Source organism: Festucalex cinctus, chromosome 8 (assembly GCF_051991245.1).
Source record: "Festucalex cinctus isolate MCC-2025b chromosome 8, RoL_Fcin_1.0, whole genome shotgun sequence".
NCBI lineage: Eukaryota > Metazoa > Chordata > Actinopteri > Syngnathiformes > Syngnathidae > Festucalex > Festucalex cinctus.
The window spans coordinates 1,022,959-1,049,464 of NC_135418.1; the positions used below are offsets into that span (position 1 = coordinate 1,022,959).

The following is a 26,506-nucleotide window of genomic DNA, read 5'->3' on the forward strand; positions in this document are numbered from 1 at the left end:
CAAAAATGTCAGTTCTTTAGCTACATGTTCAATTGCTATATTCAGCGGCCATATCGCATATCACGTTATTCCAATATCGTGCAGCCCTATTAGCATCCATCATGAATAAATCAACTATCAATGACAAAAAAAAAAGCAATAAAACTGTAAGAAAATCGGGGTTAGGAAAAAACGTCTGTCGTGCTGCAAGAAAAAGAGGTTAAAAAACAAAACAATACAAGTCACGGTCAGTCTGTCCCCGTCAGGTCTTCATAAAGTCAATAACACTCTTAACGTCATATGAAGTCGTAACAGCTCAGAAGTGGCACAATCATCCGAAGCCACATCATTAAAATTGGGCATTCTCCATATGACTATTTTGTCAGTCAAATGGTGCCCTTAAATTGTCACGATCATAAACAATCCTATAATCAATATTAAAGTCAAATTTCACTAATCCGCCATTATACTGTCGGCTCTCTGTCAGGCCGGAGCCGGAAGGCTGGCCGCAGCGTCACCTGTTCCAACACCTGTTGGTAGGCTGATGCACCAGGTCCCCTTTTGCGTTGTGAGTTGGAAGAAAATGCGTGTCAGAACAAAGAATAGGCGGGAATCCAAAGTCAAGCTGAACAAAAAGCGGCTTTATTGGCAAAAGCACACTGAGACCATTCAATTTGCGCAAATGGAAAAAATCTGACAATTTCAGGAAATGCAACAGTTTATAAAGCTTCACCCATGGTACAACCTCTTTTCTTGATTGGCTATCAAACCTGCCTGCCCACTTCACGCTTAGATCTTATTGGCAAGGGAAAGCCTCGGCCAAACCCACTTATTATGAGATGCAGTTTACTGAATGCTAATAGTATCTGCTTTTGACCACTAGGGGGTAGTGCGAGCTTAGTTTTGTGACTTCTACTGGTATCCAATTGCTATAAAGTGGCCTGCAGATTATACGTCTCCCCCCCCATTCTTGAGACCAGAAGTAGTAACAGGTTTTTACTGGTATCAAAAGAACTTATTCGTACATAAAAAATAAGGCGACCTATCATTTACATTGTATGATCTAATAATTTTGCTAAAACTAACCTTTTGCAGACACCAAAGTAATGAGACCCTTGTCCTAAGCATCAGGCTGTCATCTGACAGTTTGTAAAATAATGAGATCCTTGTTCTGAGCTTCTTCTATGACTGTCAACTGACAGTCATAAAGTAATTAAGATTCTTGCTTTGACCTTTTTTCCGTCATGGTTGTGAACTTTTCAGGATATCACTTGTTCGTTAGCCCTTAAGCGTGAAGGAGCAGTTTTTCAGCAGTTGACCACAGTGAACATGTGATTTCTGGTATTTTCAGCTGGCACCTTAGAGTTACAAAATTAAGTAAAATCATTAGTAAAATAAATGATTAATTGGTAACAAATACATGATTCCCTTTGTGACAAGTCAGGATACACACTGGCATTTAATTTCCTTAAGCTATTTAAGCACAAGTAGCAATCATAAAGTTGTTTAGCATGAAAATGATTTCACTTGAACATTTGGCCTAGAATAGGTTAATAGTTCAAGAGACAGCACCAAAAATCAGATCCCACATTCCCCCCTTCATGATGTGAATACATCATGAACAAAGCAGACAAAGATGACAAGGAGCACAGCTTAGTCGTTCATGAAATCACAACACAGACACCAGCATACAAATTCTGAGTTATTGGCACCGCTAACACCAATCATACAGCGTAAATAACTACACACCGGACACTTGCAATCCTCCACATTAACTCCAGTGTTACGAGTAAAACTCTGCAAGTGACCAATATTGAACCCGAACAGATCGAGTGTGCACTCTTCGGAGGGGGCAGGCACCTCCTGGAGCGCGGGGGAACTTGGAAGCGGCTCGGTATGAGCCTTCACACCGTGGGACTGGCCACATGTCAACCTGCGTAAGAGCATGGGGCCTTAAACTAATGAAAGATCTACTAGACACCTACAGCCCCGTGTCACGTAGTCAATAACCAAGCAAAAAGGCAAGTTAACATTCGCTATCTTCATTACAAATAACAGAGTTTATCACATCAATACCAAAAGAAAGGCTAGGGGAAATTATTGTATGCCATTAGTTGTACCCGCCGGCTGGCGGCCAAAGGGACAGATTAACATAGTGTAAGTTTAAAAGGTAAAGTAAAAATAGCATAGACATAAAGAATTGCATAAAATCATAATAAAATTAAAATAGTGTAGATATAAAGGGCTAAATAAAAAATGAAAAAAGAAAAAATCGTGTGGATCTAAAAGGCTAACATAACATAGAGTGGATTTTTATTTTTTTATTTTTTATTTTTTTTTGAACAAACTGAAATCTCAAAGCACAAAAACAATAAAATGGCACAATGTAAAACCACATCAAAGAGAAGAACAAAGGTTATATGCCTAACACGCTAAGATAAATGCTGAGCACGCAACATGCTAACAGTACTCAAAATTTGCTATGCGATATTATGTCCAAGGAGAGGAGGGGAGGGGGAGGCTTTCGAAAGGGTGACAGTTCAGGAGAAAAATATGAGTGATGTATGCATGGATTCAGGGAGTGCATAGGCTGAGAGAGAGAGGCTAATGATGGGTGGGGTGAAAATGTTTGCAATGGTCCGGGGGCGATATGAGTGGAAGGAGGGGTGTAAATGCAAAAGAGAAAGAGGAGGAGAGAGGGGTTCAGAGGTGACGAGAGTCCGTGTGTGCGTGTGAATGTCCATGTGTGGGCGTCGAATGTCCGTAAGCGAACAAGGGCTCCGTGCCCTTCATGAGTGAGCCAGGTGGATGGTGTGCGGATCAGCGATGTCCATCCGATCATGATTTCCACACTGCGTGGGGATTATTATGCCCCAACAAAACAGTGATAATGCAAGATGTGATGGAAGGATTTCCCACTGCCCTGGGGATTATTATGCCCCAGTTAGAACAGTGACTGCAACGGTGTGGTCGTGATGTCCAGTTGTCCTTTGGACAGCACATCTGTACTGAAAAGGTGAACCAGAGTCGCAAGGGGCGGTGCAGGCGTCGGCAGGGGACAGAAAATGTCAACCCAGATCCTTTCGTGGTTGACAGGACAGGTGGTCAGAAGTGAGGCCTCTTCAGGCTAAGGATTCGGCTGTGCAGCTAGGCCACGCTGCCTGGCTAGATTACGCTGTAAGGCGGCTCTCTGTCTGGCACGGGCTTTCATGATGCCAGCGCGCCACACCTGGTATAGCTCCTTGGTGTCATCTGGGATCCGGCTGCACAGGATCCTGAAGTCGAGGCGGGAGATGTCAGCCAGCTGTTCCACTGCCAGGGTCGCGCAGTCGTAGCCTTGTTGCCCCAAGCTCGGGAAGCACAAGCCATGGGGCATCCTCAGTCTATGCCGCTTCCAAGAATGGCGGCAAGGAGCCAAATCCTCATCTGGCCTCGGGTGTGGGGCTGACGCAGGATGAGCACCTCCTCGCACCCCTGCTGCTCCCGGTTGTGGGGGAGGGTTGGGGGCCACATAAGATGAGGATCCACTGGGGGAAGTCAACAGGTGGATGAGTCTGGTGGGAGCCTGGGGAGACCACATGCTGGGCCTAGCAACATCAGTTGGCAGACCAGACGGCTGTGGCCTTGGCGCAGGTGGTCGCCTTCCAGGCGGAGGGCACCAAGGCTGTGACCCTGGCCGTGGAGTTGGTCGCCTTTGTGGATTGGCTGGTGAGTCAGGAGATGATGGGTCCGAAAGCGTCCGCAGCCGCAGACGGATTGGTTGCAGTGCCGGGGAAGGCCTGGATGGGTTCAATGGTGGCTCCCCTGGCGGCATCGGGGGACCCGCCGGTTGGAGTATGTTGTAACTCCCCCTTCCAGCCAGCTCATCACTCAGGCGCGGCCACCAGTTCCCGGGAGTCTCCCCCATCTCCTTCTTCCTGCTTAGGTGAGGGGGATATAAAGGAGAAACGCATCTGCCACCGCCACTTCCCTTTTTCCTGCTGCGCCACGCAATATTGGTCAATTTTTTGGAGATATCTAGTCATAAGTAGACGTCTATCACTCATAGTGTCCGCAACTAGCTTTCTCCGTGTAGAAAACAAAGTATATCCATTTAGCTTAATTGTTATCACTTCTATCAGGGCCCTAGTATTCAAAGTCTTATATTGGTCCTGGCTGAAAACGTCGTACTCGAAATAAACAGGGAACATATCAGTGAAAATTACCATTCCCCCCTTTAAAACGTAAACATGTTTTAACCATTTCCAGGGGTAAATAACAACCTCCCTAACCACAACATGAAGGGGGAAAGAGTCTATATAGTGATAGGGAGTAAATACTACTTTATTACTCCGGGCACATCGGGTAGTAGAGCGACAAAAAGGGATGGGGCCGAGGGGTAAATCATTCAATATGTCCTGTAGACCAAATTTAAGTTTTTTATTTATTTTATGAGTCATCAGTTAAGATATTTATCTGCCATAACTTCATAGACAGAGTCGCAAGGGAAAGAGGAAGTGGCATTAGGCAAATGCATGTTGGCGTCGTGAGAATCAACCACTACTGGAAAGTGGGTTACAGCATCAATAGATCTCCTAACTAGCACTTTGATCAGGGGCAATATACAACAGGCGGTAATTAACACTAGCAAGAGGAGCAGGCCCAGTGCAGAGGCAATGACGGACAAAACCTTCCCGAAAGACATACTTTCAAACCATTTGGCGAGTGTGTCCAGCCACCCAGTTTTGGTGTTCCAATTTGAATTATGGGCATGCTCGTCTTGTAGCGTAACCAATTGTTGTAAGACTAATGTAAGGTTTCCTTTCTCGCCAGTATGCATAGGAATTTCCACACAACATTCTTCACCAATCATTGAACAGATTCCATTATCAACGGCTAACATAGTGTCCAACACAAGTCTATTTTGCAAGGTCATTAGAGTGGTAGCATGGAGCTGCTCATGAATATTCTCTAAAGCCATTACTGTCCAGTTAATAAAACGTTGTTGATTATACCACAAGTAATTAAACCATCTACTGTTACGAGCAATATATTGTGAATTAATAATTGGACCAATGTGCGGAATCCAGCCAGTGCCTTGGCCGGACCGGATCCAATCTTCAGAAATAGCAGAATGCTCAGCCGGGACCCCTATTGGCTGTTGGTCCCATGAAATATAGACAGAATCGGGCTCAGTGAGTGCGGTTGGACGCAAAATAGACCTCTTCCCAGCCTTTTTAGTAATAGCCAACACTGCCAACTGCCCAGTCACCATAACAGGTGCACACAACCCCCGCCAGCGGGCGGGAATTACAGCCTTAACTTGATCATCATTATCGCACAGCCAAAAGACGTCAGCGAGTGGGGTACTGGGAGCATCACCTGCAATAACAGGGATGACTCTGTGGGTTCCAGAAGTGCCATTAACAGCATGGACCAGGTCACCTCCATTCTGGAGGACCTGCGCACATTGCAGTGGGGACAGGGCAGTTGTGTTAATTAAATGTATGACTGACCAAAGCTTGCGACCACCCGGGATGACACTAGTTAGGGTGTGGGTTCTTTGTAGATGTCCATCCATTGAACGGTTAGCTGCCTTTATCCACATTTTTTTATATTTAAGCCCAAAAGCAACACAGACCGGGTGCACAATATTTCGGTCTATACGCGACATAGGTGGGACAGCTAAAGACATATTTTTAGACAAAACCCGCGGGCAATGGTACTTATCTGTGACCCACCCAGGGTAAATACCTGATGCTAACCATAGCGCACAAGTCGTAAAACATAATCCAGCACCACAATCATTTTCCCTTAATTCCGGCAGTGGCCGCACAGTGGGCAAGCGCTTACGATTATAACATGTTATACAGGGGCGTTTACTTATTTGTCGGGCTGAATAGACCATCCATTGATAAAACAGACTACTATCCTGTCCCAAGATTTTAACAGAATGATCATTATTAGCAATTTCATTATAATTAGGCAGATTAACAGCACGCCGGGAGCGAGTGTGTGCCACGCGCATCAGTGTAAAAGCTTCATTTACAGTCATAGTAACGCCTGTATAACCAGTAGTCGGGAGACAGTGGGTGACATTGCACATGAGTGTGACTGAACCATAAACGTAACATTGTCTAGTCAGTGCCTCCATTGCAAATTTGTCATGAGTCGGTCCTACAGTCAGAGTATAGCGGCTAGAGGGAGTATTTACATATGTCAGATCTATGTCAGAGTCGTTGTCCCAGGCCCCCTGTGCTGCAACAACAAGTCCTGCAGCCAGGGCACATTGGTGAAGACGCACTTCCCTATCCTCAATACTCTGCACTAAGCTAAAGGTGAAATACGTCAGGGGCGGCAGGGCTAGCAGCCAGATCAGCAAGGTCAGGCTGATATTCCTGCAGTTCACGGAGGAGGTCAAGGTCAATGGTCGAGAAAGGGACACAGTCACTCCGACTCGGCTCAGCCTGGTCTGGATCCGCCTGACCGGTCTGGGCGGAGGACGGGCCGGCTCCTCCATCGACAACTGATCCGGCCCCAATGTCTCCTCCAACTGATGCATCTCCACCCATTCCTGTGGTGGGGGGTGGGAGAGCTGCACTCCCCCCCCCCCCCCCCCCCTCGGGGGAAACATCACCTGTGACAGCGCCCGGACTAGGCTGCTCATTGTCAGATGATGCCAACTCGCTTGCGCAGCTAGGACTCAGAGGCGGAGGTAGCGAGCCACGACTAGGTGATGAAGAGTCGCCCCCTTGTGCTAGCCTTTGGGATCGTCTAGGGGCGCGCTGCACAGAGGGTTCTCTAGCTGCCGCGGGCGTCCGAGACCTGGCTTCTCCCTGCGGGGTGGCGTGGTCACCCCTGGCCAGGCCTGGTTGCGTTTCAGCAGGCCCTTCAGGCCGCGGTGCAGGACAGCAGTGGTTTAGGTGGAACCAGACTGATTTACCTTGGACTTTGACAGAAGTCGGAGTTGACAAGATGACCTTGAAAGGACCTTCACGTCGAGCCTCGTTCCACCTGCGCTTGAACGTCTTCACATACACCCAATCACCGGGCACCACACGCTGCAGGTCAGGCTGGATTTCAGCCTGTCGGTCCTCTGCGGTCTCAATTACCTGTCGAGAGATAGCCTTGTGTATTTGGGTTAAATGGTGCAGGTAGGAGGTCAATTCCATTTCACACTGTTCTAATGGAGGCCCTTCATACGGGCCCCTCAAAAAGGGCACAGGCATGCGACGGCCAGTTAGCATTTCATGCGGGGTTAAATGGGTCGTGCGGTTAGACTGTGATCTCATTTACATGAGAGCTAGCGGCAAGGCATCCATCCAATTCAACTTACCATTACTGCTTGCTCTAATTTTGGCTAATTTGGCTTTCAAGGTACCATTAGCACGTTCGACCACACCTTGAGACTGTGGGTGGTAGACACATCCAAATTTTTGTTTTATCCCAAGTATTTTCATGCTAATTTTCACAATGTTGGCAACAAATGCTGGACCATTATCCGAGCTGATCAGGTCAGGGATGCCAAATCTGGGGAACACCTCCCTGCACAAGAATTTAGCAGCAGAACTGGCATCAGGACCCTTCGTGGGGACAGCCTCAATCCACCTACTAAACCTGTCAATTACCACCAGAACATATCTGTAGCCCCTCACCCTTTCAATCATGTCGATGTGGTCCATCATAAGATGCCGAAACGGTCCTTCTGGTATAGGTATGTGGCCCAGTGGTGCTGACAAGGATTTCCTCACATTGTGCTGTGCGCACACAATGCACTCGTGTAAAGTCCGATCCACCATGGCCGCCAGGAAAGGGGTCCACCAAACCGCTTTTAGCTTGCGCAACACTTCACCCCGATGACAATGATCTTGGCCATGGGCAGCCAAAATTGCTGTTTTCACCAATGACAGGGGCAACACAAAATGTCCCTCCGGGCTGCGCCACAAGTTTCTCTGATGGCCATCTGTCAAACACTTGGAAGCGCCTCTCTTCTTCCAAACACTCTTTTCATACACCGATGCCGCATCCTGGGTCTCAATTAAGGAGACTAATGTAGTCAAAGGCTCACAGTCACCCGCAACCAGCAGGGGGGCCATAGCCCCCACCGATGCAACCTCCCTGGCCACCTCATCTGCATAGTTATTCCCCTTGGCAACCAAAGAGTCATTCTTTTGGTGGCTAGCACATTTGATGATAGCCAAAGCCGATGGCAGCATCATGGCTTCCAAAAGGGAGGCCAGCGCTTCTGCATGAACAACCGGAATACCATCAGCTCGCTTAAAGCCCCGTTGCTGCCAAATTTTTCCATTAATATGACACACACCATAAGCATATGCAGAATCTGTGTATGCATTAAGGCGCTTGTCTCGCGCTAATTGACATGCAGCTGTCAATGCCATCAGCTCAGCAAGCTGGGCTGAACAAGGCTGCGGAACCTTTTTCGCCTGCACTTTAGATAATGAACCATCCAAGTGCAATTGGACAACTGCATAACCCGCATGGTTACCTGTTACATCTTTAAAGCATGACCCATCAACAAAATATGTGAGATCCGCCTCGATAGGTTGATTATGAAGGTCATCACGAGGTTTCAAAAATTTCTCTGTTGATTGAATACACTCATGCGTTACATCTGATTCTGGGACCATCATACGAGTAGCTGGATTAACTGTATTACATCTTTGTATCGTTAACTCAGGTGCTGACAAAATTACTTCGTATCCGGTACGCCGGGCTTGAGTCAGCACAAAACGCGGACTTGTAAGCAACGCATGCAATTGATGCGAGGTGAAAAGGGACACAGGGTGGCCCATAGTTATGGCCGCTGCCTTTTGAAACGCAAAGACGGCCGATGCTAATCCTTGGTAGCATGGAGGCAACCCTAACTCAACATTGTCCAATTTAGAACTATAGTAAGCAATCGGCTGCTTCCCAGTTGGAGTATCCTGCATCAAGACAGCACATGCATGCCCAGATTTTTCTGCAACATACAAGAGGAATGGCTTTGAGTAATCAGGGTTTCCCAAAGCAGGTGCTTCTTGGAGGTCACGTTTTAGCATTGAGAATCCTTGAAGGGCTTTTTCATTCCACTCCAAGTTAGCTGAGCCATTGTTCTGTCCGGCCGCGCGGATCATTTCACGCAGAGGGGCCGCTTTTATGGCATAGTCACAGATCCAGGCTCTGCTATATCCTGTCATTCCCAAAAAAGTTAGCATTTGACTCACTGTTTTTGGCTGTGAGGCTTTAGCAATCGCCTCTAGGTGAGTAGCAGATGTTTTTCGCAAGTTGCCACATAGCCTCCTCCCCAAGTAGTCTACCTCCTTTTGACAGAACTGCAACTTGTCTCTGCTAACTTTGTGCCCTCCCTTTTCAAGTGCTAAGAGGACAGTCAATGAATCACGCTCGCAATATTCTTTTGTCGGACTGGCAACCAAAATGTCATCCATATACTGGATGACAGTGCTGCTCACGTCCAGGTGACCTAAATCCTCTGACAGGACCCTGTTAAAGATTGTGGGGCTGTCAACATAGCCCTGTGGTAGGCGTGTATAGGTATACTGCTGCCCTTCATACTTGAATGCAAACAAATATTGTGATGCTGGGTGTACTGGAACGCTGAAAAATGCTGAACACAAATCAATCACTGTATACCAGAGTGATTCAGGTGGGATGTTAGAAAGCAAAGTGTGGGGGTCCGGCACCACGGGAGTCTCAGCATCCACTATGGCATTAATAGGTCGTAAATCATGCACAAGTCTGTAATCAGGTGAGCGTGGCTTAGGAACCGGGAAAATTGGTGTGTTACATGGGCTCTGTGTTTTGACCAGGACCCCTGCTGCTATCAATCCTTCAATAGTGGGCTTTATCCCTATGGCTGCTTGTGGCTTCAGGGGATACTGGCTTTTATTGGGCAGTGTCACGTTTGGTTTTAATTTGACTACAACTGGCTGTGCTGACTTAACAAAGCCTATATCTGTCTTATGTTGTGACCACAATCGCGAGGGTATCTGGCCAAGCAGGCTTTCATGTTCTGCTGACAGTGAGGCTTGCACAAAAGCTGGCCTGTGCACCAATGTGGTCACAGCGCGGCCTTCACTGACAGCAAAAAATGAAATTTTGATAAATTGTTTATCGGGTGAAATATGGACGCGCGGATTATCGGTGTCTTTCCATGCAATAATTTGTAATGCTGCTTTTACCATTGGGCCAAGCTCCCATGATTTGTGTCCCTTTTCGACAAACAGTGTCATGTGTGGTGTTGAATTTGGCACTTGAAACCATATGGCTGCTCTTAATGGAAGTGTAATTGCTGCGGCTGCCCCTTGGGGGCCTACATAAATGTTGACTATGTGCACATAGAAGCAATTATTGTCCATAATTTCCTTCCAGCAAATCTCATAGTCTTTGTGGTTTTGCAATTCGTCAAAGAAGAGTGTACAGTGTTCAGGCATTGATGGCTTTCTTGCATGGGGCAGTATTTTTTGTATCCATTCAGTCCATAATTTCCAATCCGACAGGAGTGGTGCAGTCTTCACGAGCAACAGAGAGTATACAGTGGCATAATGCTGCTTTTCTCGTGGGGCCTGAAGTGGCATCAGGGTGGTGGCTGGTAGCGAGTCTTTTGGCGGCAGCTCGACCCAGATGCCATCTGGTGTGCACATGATGTTGGCATTTAGTGCACAGAGAATGTCTCGTCCAAGTAGGTTGATAGGCGTTTGGTCAGAGATTAGGAGCGGCGCCACTACCTTTCTTCCTGATACCAACATTGGGATTGGTTGAGTGAGGGGGATGAGATGGGTTTTCCCAGAGAAACCTATTGTCTTTTTCGATGAGCCAGACAGGGGGAGTTTTAATCCAGAGCTCCCCACGCAGGAATAAGTAGCCCCTGTATCCACCATGAAGTCATGCTCCGATCCTTCAATGACAACAGGGACAGTGGGCTCATCTTGTGGTTGCGTTGTTACTGCTGGCGCCATGATGATTTCTCCCCCAGGCTTCTCTGGGCCCCCCTATTGTGGCCCTCTGAGATCTAGCCAGGGATTGGTGGGACAGTCGCGTTTGAGGTGGCCTGGCTCGCCGCAGCCCCAGCATTCGTTTCCCTGGGGGCGGTTCTGGGATGAAGTGCCCCGGGGTGCTGGTCCTCGATGAGCCGCATTGCGCCTGGGGTCAGCGAATGAGGTCGGTGGTCCCCCATGGTGGCCTGCTGGAACACTCTGCGGGCCCGCATTTCCACGACCAGATGTCCGCCGGCTTCCATGGCTGTGAGTCTCCCTTGTGGGCAGGCTTCTTCCATCCCTTGACTCATTATAGTGCACGTGGATTTCAGTTGGCACTGAAGGATGCATGGGAAGGTTCAGGGTCTGCGGCACATTAGGTTGAGTCAGCAGGGGTCCTCCTAGTGGGAGGATCGGCAGGACAGCAGCTGGCACAGGTGCAGGTGCTTGTGTCGTGAAGGCAGTCGCCTGGGGCATGGAGGCCGTTACTTGGGGCACCTGGGGGCAGGAGGCCACATTTGGGGCCACAGTTGGAGCCGGAGACTCAGGGGTCGGGGGAACTCCCACCGTTACTAGAGGAGCTTGAGTCTTGACCTTGTCCTTCTTTTGTCTCAGCTCAGTCAGCTGCAAGTGGGTGAGCTTGGCGTTCATCTGACGATGTGCCTCTTCTTCTTTTTGTTTTTCCTTCCGCAGGGCCTCCACATGGTGCACCAGGTGCTCTTGGAATAGAGGCCAGTCCATTTTCATGAGTCCCACCACATTGTCCAGCCGGTCTTGAACCTCATCAGGCATTGATTTTTTCACCATGACTTTGAACAGGCTTTCAGTGGTGCTGTTGGAATTCCATGCGCTGCCCGTCTCCTCTCTCCACTTCCGCTGGAAAGAGTGAAGGAACTTAATGGGGCATTCATCTTCTTTCAATGTCTCGCCCTCCAGTTTGGCTGGGTCCATTTCTTCTGGATAGTATTGTCGCAGCTGCTTCCACACATCACCACGGTGTCCATTGAAGCCAACATGATCAGCCTGGTTCCCCATCAGCAGCACATCCAGTCCAGCTCTCTCCAGGATCTCTTCCGCTGCATGTTTTCCAACCAGGTGCATCAACAGCGCTTTGATGTCTCCCAAGGCCAGCGTGACTCCGGCTGTGCTTTCTTCCAGGGCAGTGATCCACTTGTTAGCCCCGTTCGTTAAATCAGGCAGCCTGTCAGCTAGACCTATCATGTCGCAGAAGGACCAAGGCACATAGTGGCGCTTTCCATAGCTTCTGGTGACCAGGGGGCACTGGGAGACGCTGGCACCGTGAGGGCCTCCCTGCTCGCTGCTTGGGTGGTATGCTCTTCCGCTGCGCAGTGTTCCGCCAGGCCCATGTGGCCCGGCTGCATTCCTGCCAGGAAATGATGATCTTGGAGTGTTTTCATAGTCCGCCCCTTGCAGCGGCCTTTCAGTGCTCCACTGGCTGGTGTAGTGGGGAGGATTAGATGTCTCAGGGATGTCCACCAGAGCCTCCTGGTTGGGCGTGGGAGCGGTGTAGGAAGCGGGCGGTGGGTTCTGGCGTGGATGCTGGCCTCCTTCTGGAGTGGGCACAGGGTGCAGGTTCAATTCCCGTCCTGCCGTCAAGGGAGTCTGGGGGCTTAGAATTGGGGGTGTCGGGTCGGCAGTGCATTCTGACAGCTGGATCAGGGATGATTTTGGGCACCTGCTTTCACTCCCTTCGTACCGCTTCTCCATCTCAGCCAGTGAAAGGAGCCCTTTGCTGGGGCCTCCCTCATTTGCATGTGTAATGTGCCCTTGATCTCTAAGGCACTCTGCTAGCATTATGTCTCTGTATTGCTTTCTGTTGTCTCTCGTTTCTTGAGTTGTCATTTCCATGAAGTCCAATGAGTCATCCGTGAACTTCTTCTTTTTTGACCACAAGGGCAAGGCATCAACTCCTACTTTTCGAATTACTTCACGGAGGGTACTTCGTTTTTCTTCCAGTTCCTCCTCATCAATCATGGGTGTGCGTGCGCGCGTATTCGGACCAGGTCTATGTGTGAATGAACTTGATCGAGCTGTGGGGTTGTGGGCTAATGTGTCTATACTATTCTCTCTGGCTCTAATGCGTGTGAGTGTGTGTGCTTCAGCAGCGCGTCCGTGTGCAAAGGTCAAAGGGTCAATGGAGTGCGCGCGCGCGTGTGTGAGCTCGCTTGGATCAACTGTGTGTGCGCATGCATGCATGTCTGTACCTAACATGTCTCCTAGTGAACTAGGACTACAAGTGGATGTTGGCAGGCTCGAAGAATCGCCCGCCCCAGCACTTGCATCAAAGACCACCCCCCCACATGCTCTGCTTGCTTTAGGCTGTGTTCTAAATGACACCTCAAAAGTGCCTGTAACTTCCCCGCTTAGACTTCTATTTTGGTCCCCTCTTACCACCTCCTGACCCCCCCCTTTTTCACACGTGTATGGTGGTGGATTATCCTGCAATGCTGGAGCAGTGGGCAGGCACAGTGGCCCCTCAGCTTTACTTTTTTGAATTTGAGGATGAGACGGCCTTTCTTCCCTTAGCGGGAGCTGCGATGCTCCAAATGCCCGCTTTCTGCCCCCCTCCCTAAAAAATCGAAGCACTTCCCGTTCTCTAGCCCGCTTTCCTTGCCTGCTTGCGCTAAAGTCTTTTGCTTTATAATGTTTGATATTTTGCTCAATTTCATCGCAACAGGCAGCCATAAAGGTCCCTTCTTTTGGCCATCTTAATTGGCCAGTGGTTCTTTTGTGCCACTTTGCCATACATTGTCGAATTTGTTGCTCAAAATCAGGTTTTTGCATGATTACAAATGCCATTGGGCTAGATGTCCCAACTCCCTTTGAGTGTCGAACACCCATGACGCCCTGCGTAACCTCACCTGATTGTGAATTCAGACTTGCCGGTTCGTTGTCCGCGCTTACTTTTATCAAGACAATTATCTTGCCCGCGGTAATAGCAGTTTTTAATTTTGTTCGGGGGTGAAAAGTTAACCTTAGCTGCTCCTCGCCGTCACAGTCAATTTCCTTAGTTAATTGCCCAAATTTACCCACCTCCCAATGCACTTTTCGGGGAACCACTGAGATACAGAGCTTTGGATCTTCTGAAATTTTGTTTTCTCCCACAAGAGGCAAATGGTTGGGGATTCCCAAGAAAGGTTTTAGAGGGACAACTGCTTGATCTTGAAAATTTCTGCAGAGATAGTCCAACAGTGGAGCTAGCTTGGTTGCTGTCCAAATTTCCCTAAGTTGCAAATCCCAGTCAATACCAGGAAAATCTTTCTTAATACAATCAAGATTACAGAAATCTGTTATTTTCCACAGTTTATGATTTATCAATAGCTCACTTTGCCACTGCTCTTTTCCGTTTTTGTCACGAAAGGTACGCTCAAGCCAGAAATGGGTTCTTATTCCCTGCACTTCGGGCTCGTCAATATCAGGAATATTTAATTTTGGCACACTTTCCTGTACGATTATGTTCTCCATCCACTATTAGTTCATATCACTCACCTTACTTTTATTTATCCTACTTTCCTATTTCCTTTCTTTATTTATTCGTTTAATTGTTTTATTATTATTGCTATCGTTATTATTATTATTATTATTGCCGACAACAAAAAGGCACTTTATTTATTTATTTATTTATTTTTTATTTATTTTTTTAAACCCGCTCTCCTTCCTTTCTATCCCTCCCACTGCAGGCTTAACAATTTTATTTCTTATTTTTCCATGCAGTTTACAATGCAATCCACAGAATAATTCACAATGCGATTCACAAATCTTTCCAACACTATTTCCACTATCCCACAATCCTTCCCTAATTACCTACTTAATATCAGCTTCTCAGAAAACCTTCCTTTGTCTTTCGCCAACCTGGCTAACACACAGGCGTCAACCACTAACCTTCTAACGCCACTAGACAACACTACGCAATCTTCTTCCAGTTAACAACTTTTTCTTGATTATCCCTTCTGGACTCTTAAAAAACAACATTCAGTTATGCTTTTCCTTCTAGCAATCCACTTTTATCCACAAGTCCGCCGCCTGCCACACAATTTGCCTGTCACAGACCAAAAGACATTACAACCATAGTTCCTCTTGAACTAAGCTTATAGACCGAAACACAGTGATCTTAATGACCCAAAACCTTCCTGGCTGGGGACACTGCAATCACTTGGCTCAATACAATTTCTTTAGCCTACTCCGAGGCTCTTGAACACACACACACACAAAAAATAAGGTCTTCCTTGACCTAGAAACCCACCCGAATTTTCACACACTTAGCACAATGCTTCTCGGCCTGCCCTGAGGCCGAAAAATAGGGTCACCTTAACCCAAGCAGGTGCTCAGTTACCAGTCAAATTCACATCACAATGAGTCCATCTCGGACTTACAACAACGTCCCCTTGGACGACCCTTCCTGGGATTTTAGAACAATAATACTGTGGCTCACCTTAGAGCAGAAGCATAACCTTTAGGCTTTTACAACAAAAATGATCCTTCCTGGATCTCCCCTTCCTGGGGCACACACAGCTGCAGCTCACCTAGAGCAGAAGCCTAACCTTTAGGCTTTTACAACAAAAAATGATCCTTCCTGGATCTCCCCTTCCTGGGGCACACACAGCTGCAGCTCACCTTGAGCAAAGAACACTTTCTACTTAATACTTTGGCCGTTTTTCATACAACAAGACAAACATACAACATGCACGTGGTCAGGTTGACTTGGACTCCTACAATTTACAATTTACTTTTGACTAAATTCGAAATAGACCTGGGCATATGTCAGACAGCTAGACACGCCGTGATCAGGCAGTTAGTTTCCAGACTTCAATAATTGAGCAGAATAAAAGGTCTGCTTACCTTAATTTTTGTAGGCCTTGTCTGGAAGTAACGCACCGATTTGGCGTGACACGCTGTCCGTTTTTCCCCAGAACTTTGTCCAAATCCGGTTGTCACGGCAACAAAATGTCGGCTCTCTGTCAGGCCGGAGCCGGAAGGCTGGCCGCAGCGTCACCTGTTCCAACACCTGTTGGTAGGCTGATGCACCAGGTCCCCTTTTGCGTTGTGAGTTGGAAGAAAATGCGAGTCAGAACAAAGAATAGGCGGGAATCCAAAGTCAAGCTGAACAAAAAGCGGCTTTATTGGCAAAAGCACACTGAGACCATTCAATTTGCGCAAATGGAAAAAATCTGACAATTTCAGGAAATGCAACAGTTTATAAAGCTTCACCCATGGTACAACCTCTTTTCTTGATTGGCTATCAAACCTGCCTGCCCACTTCACGCTTAGATCTTATTGGCAAGGGAAAGCCTCGGCCAAACCCACTTATTATGAGATGCAGTTTACTGAATGCTAATAGTATCTGCTTTTGACCACTAGGGGGTAGTGCGAGCTTAGTTTTGTGACTTCTACTGGTATCCAATTGCTATAAAGTGGCCCGCAGATTATACGTCCCCCCCCCATTCTTGAGACCAGAAGTAGTAACAGGTTTTTACTGGTATCAAAAGAACTTATTCGTACATAAAAAATAAGGCGACCTATCATTTACATTGTATGATCTAATAATTTTGCTAAAACTAACCTTTTGCAGACACCAAAGTAATGAGACCCTTGTCCTAAGCATCAGGCTGTCATCTGACAGTTTGTAAAATAATGAGATCCTTGTTCTGAGCTTCTTCTATGACTGTCAACTGACAGTCATAAAGTAATTAAGATTCTTGCTCTGACCTTTTTTCCGTCATGGTTGTGAACTTTTCAGGATATCACTTGTTCGTTAGCCCTTAAGCGTGAAGGAGCAGTTTTTCAACAGTTGACCACCACTGTACGTTGGGGTTTACCCCGGTGGACGAGAGGGTAGCCTCCCTCCGCCTTCGGGTGGGGGGACGGGTCCGCATATGCACCAAACAGCAGCTCAGATTTCATGTGATTTCTGGTATTTTCAGCTGGCACCTTAGAGTTACAAAATTAAGTAAAATCATTAGTAAAATAAATGATTAATTGGTAACAAATACATGATTCCCTTTGTGACAAGTCAGGATACACACTGGCATTTAATTTCCTTAAGCTATTTAAGCACAAGTAGCAATTATAAAGTTGTTTAGCATGAAAAGGATTTCACTTGAACATTTGGCCTAGAATAGGTTAATAGTTCAAGAGACAGCACCAAAAATCAGATCCCACAATACTCAATTAGACTAGTCAGAAAATATACAGTTACGGGTGAGAGGCAATTACTCTCATATTGTGATCACAAACACCCTTACTTGTACTAATTATCATGGCCATATTGTGCATGCAATTGTTTGCTACTCCCATAGGCGTCCGCAGCTGCTTTCTTCTTCTCTTACTCACCTTTTATTTATTTTATTTTATTTTTGTTACGTGAGTAAACAAACAAACAAACAAACAACACACTCCACAGACAAACAATCTCACAAATCACAACAGATACACACATTACAATAAAGATAAGCGTACACCCACATACTGGAGCTATAACCACAGAATTTAAATCAGACATTTACACCCCACAGCTCCCCTTTCACTCATGAATATGAATACTATCCCAAATTTTTCAACATCAACCTTTTACTCATCTTCCCCACGAAGCTCTTGCAAACCTAACATTTCACAAACTAAACTTATCCTAAGTTACTATTTTCTAACTGTCATCATCACAGACTATGTAAAAAAAAAAAAAAAAAAAAATCAATTAATTTATACAAAATACCGTGAGCCGGCACCTTAACGTGGTGGAGGGGTTTGCGTGTCCCAATGATCCTAGGAGCTATGTTGTCTGGGGCTTTATGCCCCTGGCAGGGTCACCCATGGCAAACAGGTCCTAGGTGAGGGGCCAGACTAAGAATGGCTCAGAAGAACCCTGATGATGGAGAATTTTGGAGACGCGTTTCCCTCGACCGGACGCGGGTCACCGGGGCCCCCCTCTGGAGCCAGGCCTGGAGGCGGGGCTCGCTGGCGAGCGCCTGGTGGCCGGGCCTGCACCCATGGGGCCCGGCCGGGCACAGCCCGAAGGGGCAACGTGGGTCCCCCTTCCCACGGGCTCACCACCGGTGGGAGGGGCCAAAGGGGTCGGGTGCAGTGTGGCCTGGGTGGCGGCCAAGGGAGGAGACCTTGGCGGACCGACCCCCGGCTACAGAAGCTGGCTCTTGGGACATGGAATGTCACCTCTCTGGCAGGGAAGGAGCCCGAGCTGGTGTGCGAGGCCGAGAAGTTCCGACTAGATATAGTCGGACTCGCCTCCACACACGGCTTGGGCTCTGGTACCAGTCCTCTTGAGAGGGGTTGGACTCTCTTCCACTCTGGAGTTGCCCACGGTGTGAGGCGCAGAGCAGGTGTGGGCATACTTATTGCCCCCCGGCTCGGCGCCTGTACGTTGGGGTTTACCCCGGTGGACGAGAGGGTAGCCTCCCTCCGCCTTCGGGTGGGGGGACGGGTCCTGACTGTTGTTTGTGCATATGCACCAAACAGCAGCTCAGAGTACCCACCCTTTTTGGAGTCCGTGGAGGGTGTGCTGGAGAGCGCTCCCTCTGGGGACTCCCTCGTCCTGCTGGGGGACTTCAACGCTCACGTGGGGAATGACAGTGAGACCTGGAGGGGCGTGATTGGGAGGAACGGCCCCTCTGATCGGAACCCGAGCGGTGTTCTGTTATTGGACTTCTGTGCTCGTCACGGTTTGTCCATAACGAACACCATGTTCAAGCATAAGGGTGTCCATATGTGCACTTGGCACCAGGACACCCTAGGCCGCAGTTCGATGATCGACTTTGTAGTCGTGTCATCGGATTTGCGGCCGCATGTTTTGGACACTCGGGTGAAGAGAGGGGCGGAGCTGTCAACTGATCACCACCTGGTGGTGTGTTGGCTCCGATGGTGGGGGAAGATGCCGGTCCGACCTGGCAGACCCAAACGTATTGTGAGGGTTTGCTGGGAACGTCTGGCGGAATCCCCTGTCAGAAAGAGTTTCAATGCCCACCTCCGGCAGAGCTTCTCCCTTGTCTCGGGGGAGGCGGGGGACATTGAGTCCGATTGGGCCATGTTCCGCGCCTCCATTGTTGAGGCGGCCGATCGGAGCTGTGGCCGTAAGGTGGTCGGTGCCTGTCGCGGCGGCAATCTTCGAACCCGCTGGTGGACACCAGCGGTAAGGGATGCCGTCAAGCTGAAGAAGGAGTCCTATCGGGCCTTTTTGGCCTGTCGGACTCCGGAGGCAGCTGACAGGTACCGGATGGCCAAGCGGAACGCGGCTTCGGCGGTGGCTGAGGCAAAAACTCGGGCATGGGAGGAGTTCGGTGAGGCCATGGAAAACGACTTCCGGACGGCTTCGAGGAAATTCTGGTCCACCATCCGGCGTCTCAGGAGAGGGAAGCAGTGCACCATTAACACTGTGTATAGTGGCGATGGGGTGCTGCTGACCTCGACTCGGGACGTCGTGAAGCGGTGGCGGGAATACTTCGAAGACCTCCTCAATTCCACCAACACGTCTCCTTTTGAGGAAGCAGAGTCTGGGGACTCTGGGGTGGGCTCTCCTATCTCTGGGGTCGAAGTCACTGAGGTGGTTGGAAAGCTCCTCGGTGGCAGGGCCCCGGGGGTGGATGAGATCCGCCCGGAGTTCCTAAAGACTTCAAGATGATGTTGGGGGGCTGTCGTGGTTGACACGCCTCTACAACATCGCGTGGACATCGGGGACAGTGCCTCTGGATTGGCAGACCGGGGTGGTGGTCCTCCTTTTCAAGAAGGGGGACCGGAGGGTGTGTTCCAACTACAGAGGGATCACACTCCTCAGCCTCCCTGGTAAGGTCTATTCAGGGGTGCTGGAGAGGAGGGTCCGTCGGGAGGTCGAATCTCGGATTCAGGAGGAGCAGTGTGGTTTTCGTCCTGGCCGTGGAACAGTGGACCAGCTCTACACCCTCCGCAGGATCCTCGAGGGTGCGTGGGAGTTCGCTCAACCAGTCCACATGTGTTTCGTGGATTTGGAGAAGGCGTTCGACCGTGTCCCTCGGGGAGTTCTGTGGGGGGTGCTTCGGGAGTACGGGGTGCCGGGCCCCTTGTTACAGGCTGTTCGGTCCCTGTACGACCGTTGCCAGAGTTTGGTCCGCATTGCCGGCAGTCAGTCGGATTCGTTTCCGGTGAGGGTTGGACTCCGCCAAGGTTGCCCTTTGTCACCGATTCTGTTCATAACTTTTATGGACAGAATTTCTAGGCGCAGCCGAGGCGTGGAGGGGTTCAGGTTTGGTGGCCTCAGCATTGCATCTCTGCTCTTTGCAGATGATGTGGTGCTGTTGGCTTCATCAGGCCGGGGCCTCCAGCTCTCACTGGAGCGGTTCGCAGCCGAGGGTGAAGCGGCTGGGATGAGGATCAGCACCTCCAAATCCGAGACCATGGTCCTCAGTCGGAAAAGGGTGGAGTGTCGTCTTCAGGTCGGGGATGAGATCCTGCCCCAAGTGGAGGAGTTCAAGTATCTTGGGGTCTTGTTCACGAGTGAGGGTGGGATGGAGCGGGAGATCGACAGGCGGATCGGTGCAGCGTCTGCAGTGATGCGGACTCTGTATCGGTCCATCGTGGTGAAGAAAGAGCTGATCCTCCGCGTTGAGAGGAGCCAGCTGAGGTGGCTCTGGCATCTGGTTCGGATGCCTCCTGGACGCCTCCCTGGTGAGGTGTTCCGGGCATGTCCCACCGGCGGGAGGCCCCGGGGACGACCCAGGACACGCTGGAGAGACTATGTCTCTCGGTTGGCCTGGGAACGTCTCGGGATCCCGCCGGAGGAGCTGGTTGAAGTGGCTGGGGAGAGGGAAGTCTGGGTTTCCCTCCTGAAGCTGCTGCCCCCGCGACCCGATCCCGGATAAGCGGAAGAAGATGGATGGATGGATGGATAAACAAAATACTAATAAGGATAGCTCGAATACTCCAACTTCGTTTTCCTCGTATTTCTTCTCAAAATCACTAACATCAGATTTGTCCACTGTAGTGCTTTTCAATGCCGATTCAATATCATACTACTTCAGACATCTCTTTTACCACTATTTTTTATCCAGATACAAAGTATTCACTCCAGTTTCAGTTTATTATGGTCCTTTACTTATGCAACAATCTCTTCGAGCCAAATTATTTAACATATATCAAAGGTATACTCTACAACATTTATCTGACTATTTTACATATCTTCTTCTTTTAACTTTTTCCTTTAGGGGCCGCTACAACGAATCAGTTGCCTCCATCTAACCCCGTCCTCTGCATCCTCTGCTCTCACGCCAACTACCTTCATATCCTCTTTAACTTCATCCATTTGGTCTTCCTCTAGATCTCCTACCTGGCATTTAGAAACTCATATCTTCCAATATACTCTTCCTCCTCTGGACATATCCAAACTATATATAAAATTCAAACGTACTCAGGTGATTTGTTTAATCCTATGTGTCTCTTTTTTTGGTTCTGTTTAGCAGTAGAAATCTCACTATATTTAATATATATATATATATTTTTTAAAGTTCACCTTCAAATTCTAACTATTTTATCCATAAAGGTGTTAAAAGGGACTTATAACCTCAATCATTCAATTAAGTCTTTGCAATTTGACCTACTAATTTCAGCATATTTTTCGTCTAAGTTCTATAAGCTGCAAAATACTGCGATAGTTTATCTTACTCCATTAAACAGCTGCAATATATAAATATACTTAACACAGCTAAATCTGTATCTTCAATGTACATCGGAATCACCACTATCATTAATTCTAAGAATTCCAATATTTTAACAGCTAAATCTAAATATAAAATTGAATTGAGATGAATAATATAAAAGTATTCTCTCATAGTCTATGATACAGCCAAATTACCTAATTAAACCAATTTTCTTAGTTATTGCATCTCAATAAGCAACAATAGAGTTTCACAAATTTCAACACTTATATATCTTAACCATCCAAACTTATTTTCTATTCATTCTAATACATTTTCTTAAAATGATGATTGATTTGATCATTAACAAAATTCCTTCAATATGGTAACACCATACAATCCATACCCACTTGTCTAATGCGTCCTCCCAGTGTCTCCCAACCATTGTTCAACGGTTTTGTCCTCTGAGCTTTCATGAGTGTGTCCATCCATGCTCGGGTTTTGTCCAGCCAGTCCAGTTTTTGTTCATCCAAGCTGCTCAGGATGTAACTGTAAGTCCTTTCAAAAACAGTTAATCACACATAACAGGTGTTCATCATTGTCCTGTGTGTGACGTTGTGCCCCCCTACACAACAAAAGTCCTCCTTTGTTCCAGAGTTTTTCCAGACTGGAGTCACTCTTCCATTGTTCCATTTATGAAGAGATTTGGTCGACACCAGGATTTGCATCTTTCAATGGCCAAAGACTTGTACAATATTTTCCATTTGCCTGAATCAAAAGTTTCCGAATGTAATCAACTGGATAATCAACTTCATGGACTTGATGAACTGTGTGAAATTTTATCATCTCTGCTGATCCTTAACTATTACTCTTGATTTTATGCGTCCTAGATTAGTATGGGGGCGGGAATTTATAAGCTTTTTTGCTTCTTCCTGCCAGCCCTTTTTCTTTTCGGTTATCATATGTTATAATTGTATGTTGAAATGTTTGTTTGTCACAATGCTGTCCGAAAGGAAAAATGAACAAATAAATCAAATCAAATCAAATCAAATGTTCCCATATAGGATAAAATAAAAAAAAATAGTAGGCTTACTCTTACAATGACAGTCTTTTCATTGTGGATGACCAAGATAGACTTGTCATTTAATATTACATTATTCTATATTTTGTAGCATTTCTAGTGCTGTAGGTTAAAGTGTGAACTAATTAAATAATCACAAAAAGTTATCAGATTAGTCACATTATGACAGATGTTTACGTCAAAGTTAGCACAAATTATGTTTAAGTAATAAACACCACTACATGCATTAACCGTAAAGCATTTAATATATATTTTTGTATAACTTTGACATTCAGATCATTTGTTTATGTCAAAACATTGGAGACATTTTTCTCTTCTTCATTTTAGATTATGAAAATAATTCACTGAATAGAAAAATGAGCATGTGTAGTGGATCAAAAAATGTTGAAGACATCCTTATAACACGAGACTTTCAAAATTAACACATAACAGGTGCTCTTCAAATTTGGCAGGCGGAAAAAATCTAATAAAAAAAAAAAAAGCTCCTTAATTAAGTGATGAATTGGGATCAATCCAAACTAAATTTAATCGATTTTATCAAAATATAATTGTTTGACAGCCCTTATCATCTCCATCAAGTCTATCAATCTAATGCCGTATTTTCTTTGTTTTATTTTTCCTGCTATTTAACTTAACCTCCTCTCAATTCATTTGGTTCAGCACCTATTATCCTTCAAAGCGACTCCTGCAAAATTCATCATTAATAATTTCTAAATATGTACTCAAGCATAAACTATCATTTCGTTTTGCAATGGCTACATATATATTTATTTATTTTTTATGCCTTCTTTGTCCCCTCACATTTTCTCAGACTGCTATTATATCCACACACTCTTTTTACAAACTTCCACACACAGTCTACTCCTTCCATATATCACACACTCATTGTATTCAACCATGCTCGTTTCCCACCTCTGTACCATTCCTATCACCATCAACTCTGACCTTTCACACATACACACACATACACCTTCTGCTGTCCCCCTTCCCTCCGTGTCTTTCTCTCTCTCTCTCTCTCTCTCTCCCTCTCTCTCTCTCCGCCTCTCTGCCTCTCTCTCTCTCCGCCTCTCTGCCTCTCTCTCTCTCCGCCTCTCTGCCTCTCTCTCTCTGCCTCTCTCTCTCTCCGCCTCTCTCTCTCTCTCCCTCTCTCTCTCTGAAGTTATATCATTCCTCACTTACGTTTCAAATATTACTCTTAAGATTCCCCATTTGGACCCTATCAATATCTAAAAATTTAAAAGTACATTTATTTTTTTATTTTTTTACATCTTCAATTTAATTTATACAATCAAATTAAACCATTTGAACAATCATCTATCAAAAAAACTACCACAATGGACAAATCTTTGTTTCATTTTACTTAATTTCTACAAAGCCTCTCAGAAATCTTCAAAACGACACCCAACTAACATTCCACATTATTTATCCTTCCTTTACTATAGCTGTCCTCTCTCCCTTTTATTTTCACTGTCAACACCTTTCCCCTTGTTTACCGGACAAGCCTAGAATCAAAATTACACACCAACAATCCACATCAGCGACTAATCCTCTTCCTCCTACCCACTCCCCAAAAACAGTTAGCCTACAAAAGAAAAGAAATTTAAATCAAAGGAACAAAAGCACAAACACAACAATTTAAACATCTCCATCCAACTTGCAACGCAACCCACAAAACAATTCACAATGTGATTCACAAATCTTTTTTCGACACTATTCCCACTATCCCACATTCCTTCCTTAACATGACCTTCTCAATACCAGCTACTATGAAAAACACTCTTCAGTCTTTCACCAACCTGGCTCACACACACACGCATCGACCTTTTGACCTCCTCGCCCCTCACCCCGTGCCATGCACACTGATCTCTCCCCCTTTGCACACTTTCCTTCAATTTTGCTCAAACGCCATTATACAACACTATGCAACTTACTTCCAACTATCAACTTTTTACTTGATTGTCCGTCCTGGACAATTCACCTTTTATACAAAAGTCCGCTGCCTGCCAGCGGTGCATGCTTTTTAAGCACAGACCAAAAGATACTACAACAATAGTTCCTCATGAACTAGCCTAGTCTTGAGGTGTTATAGTCAGAAATACAGCAATCTTAATGACACAAACCTTCCTGGCTGGAGACACTGCTTAGACACGAAAAAATAAGGTCTTCCTCGACCTCCTGAAGTGCACCAATCCTTGGTGTAATCCTTACACACAATACACTTCTTAGCCTGCTCTGAGGCCGAAAAACATTGGGTGACCTTAACCCGGGGTCCGACTGTCCTCTCCAAGAGTGATTGTATATTATGCATCCCGGGTGTGGGAAGGAGAATCTTCGCCTGTATTCGCTTTAAAGGAGAAATTCAACAACTCAGAATCTAGAAGAAAAAAGTAACAGAGTGCCGGGCCGAGATTCAAGCTGTAGACAAAAAGATTTATTTGACACAGACATACAATCAAGACATATATTCTGGCCAGAAGGGATCAGAAATCCGTCGGACAACGGGATGCACTGGTTTATATAGCCTGACTAGAATCCACCCCCAAACTTTTTCCTTGGGCGTAACATCTTAAGGGAGCTAACGGTATTGGGCCAGTACAAAATTTGCCCACCCCTACAAATTAGCCTAATTATTCATATGAATGTCTTTGGCCACTAGAGTGCACAGCAAGATAGGAGTTTAACTTGGTGCAGTACTATTTTGTGACCATTGGGGGCACTGTTACTCCACGTAAACTTAGGCTCGCAACCTTTGGCCTAATTTAAAGCTGACCTCTGCATGAACTTCATGGTTACGCAAGCTCATGTGTACCTTCCTGCTCATAAATCTTGCGGACAAGACATTTTTATGGCCTGCACCTGGCCTTGGCTCACTCACTCACGTGTAGCACGTGTAGCTCACGTGTTCGGAAAACCCCTATCTCACAGAATGCCTTCAAGGCCAGCCAGAGCACACGTGATCGGAAAACCCCTACATATGTCTGCTGGGTCAGAAGAAAGGAAAATGTGTCAGAGCAGGTTTGGGTCAAACCAGGTGGCCTTTTACAGGGATGGGGCATGAATCTACATAGATAACTAAAATTATATACGTCAGAAGCGGTTGGAATGAAGATCAGCACCTCCAAATCCGAGACCATGGTCCTCAGTCGGAAAAGGGTGGAGTGCCGTCTTCGGGTTGAGAATGAGATCCTGCCCCAAGTTGGGGAGTTCAAGTGTCTTAGGGTCTTGTTCACTAGTGAGGGCAGGATGGAGCGAGAGATAGACAGGCGGATCGGTGCAGCGTCTGCAGTGATGCGGACTCTGTATTGGTCCGTCGTGGTGAAGAAGGAGCTGAGTCGAAAGGCGAAGCTCTCGATTTACCGGGGATCTACGTTCCTACCCTCACTTATGGCCACGAGCTGGGGGTCGTGACCAAAAGAACCAGGTCCCGGATACAGGCGGCCAAAATGAGTTTCCTCCGCAGAGTGTCGCTCTCGCTTAGAGTTAGGGTGAGAAGTTCGGTCATCCGGGAAAGACTCAGAGTCGAGCCGTTGCTCCTCCGCGTTGAGGGAAACCAGTTGAGGTGTCTCGCGCATCTGGTTCGGATGCCTCCTGGATGCCTCCCTGGGGAGGTGTTCCAGGCATGTCCCACCAGCGGGAGGCCCCGGGGACGACCCAGGACACGCTGGAGAGACTATGTCTCTCAGCTGGCCTGGGAACGCCTTGGGATACCGCCGAAAAAGCTGGTTGAAGTGGCTGGGGAGAAGGAAATCTGGGCTTCCCTGCTAAAGCTGCTGCCCCTTTTATCCAACCTCGGATAAGCTGTAGATGATGGATGGATGGAGTTAGCATGCTCAATGCTAACC

General features: G+C 47.0%; 1 protein-coding gene and 1 long non-coding RNA gene across 3 annotated transcripts in view; both read right to left on the minus strand.

The window, feature by feature from the left end:
* Window positions 1–599: 599 nt before the first annotated feature.
* LOC144024168 (protein NYNRIN-like) lies at window positions 600–9,748 on the minus strand. Its single transcript, XM_077530283.1, has 2 exons — window positions 6,902–9,748; window positions 600–3,899 (listed from the first exon to the last, which is right to left on the minus strand). Exon 1 carries the CDS (start codon window positions 9,402–9,404, stop codon window positions 7,251–7,253), a length of 2,154 nt encoding a protein of 717 aa, XP_077386409.1. The 5' UTR covers window positions 9,405–9,748; the 3' UTR covers window positions 600–3,899; window positions 6,902–7,250.
* Window positions 6,927–26,506, minus strand: part of LOC144024169 (uncharacterized) — a 45,171-nt gene continuing 25,591 nt past the window's right edge. Inside the window, exons 2-4 of one of the 2 annotated variants that reach the window (XR_013284697.1) lie at window positions 21,994–22,141; window positions 15,813–16,006; window positions 6,927–7,070 (exon numbers count right to left, since the gene is read on the minus strand). This is a non-coding gene — a long non-coding RNA (uncharacterized LOC144024169). The remainder of the gene's footprint in view (window positions 7,071–15,812; window positions 16,007–21,993; window positions 22,142–26,506) is intronic. The other variant, XR_013284698.1, reaches the window with a different exon arrangement.

Bases quoted from the DNA above. Each gene is read 5' to 3' on its own strand.
- LOC144024168 (XM_077530283.1), bottom strand. From the start codon at position 9,404: ATGGATGACATTTTGGTTGCCAGTCCGACAAAAGAATATTGCGAGCGT.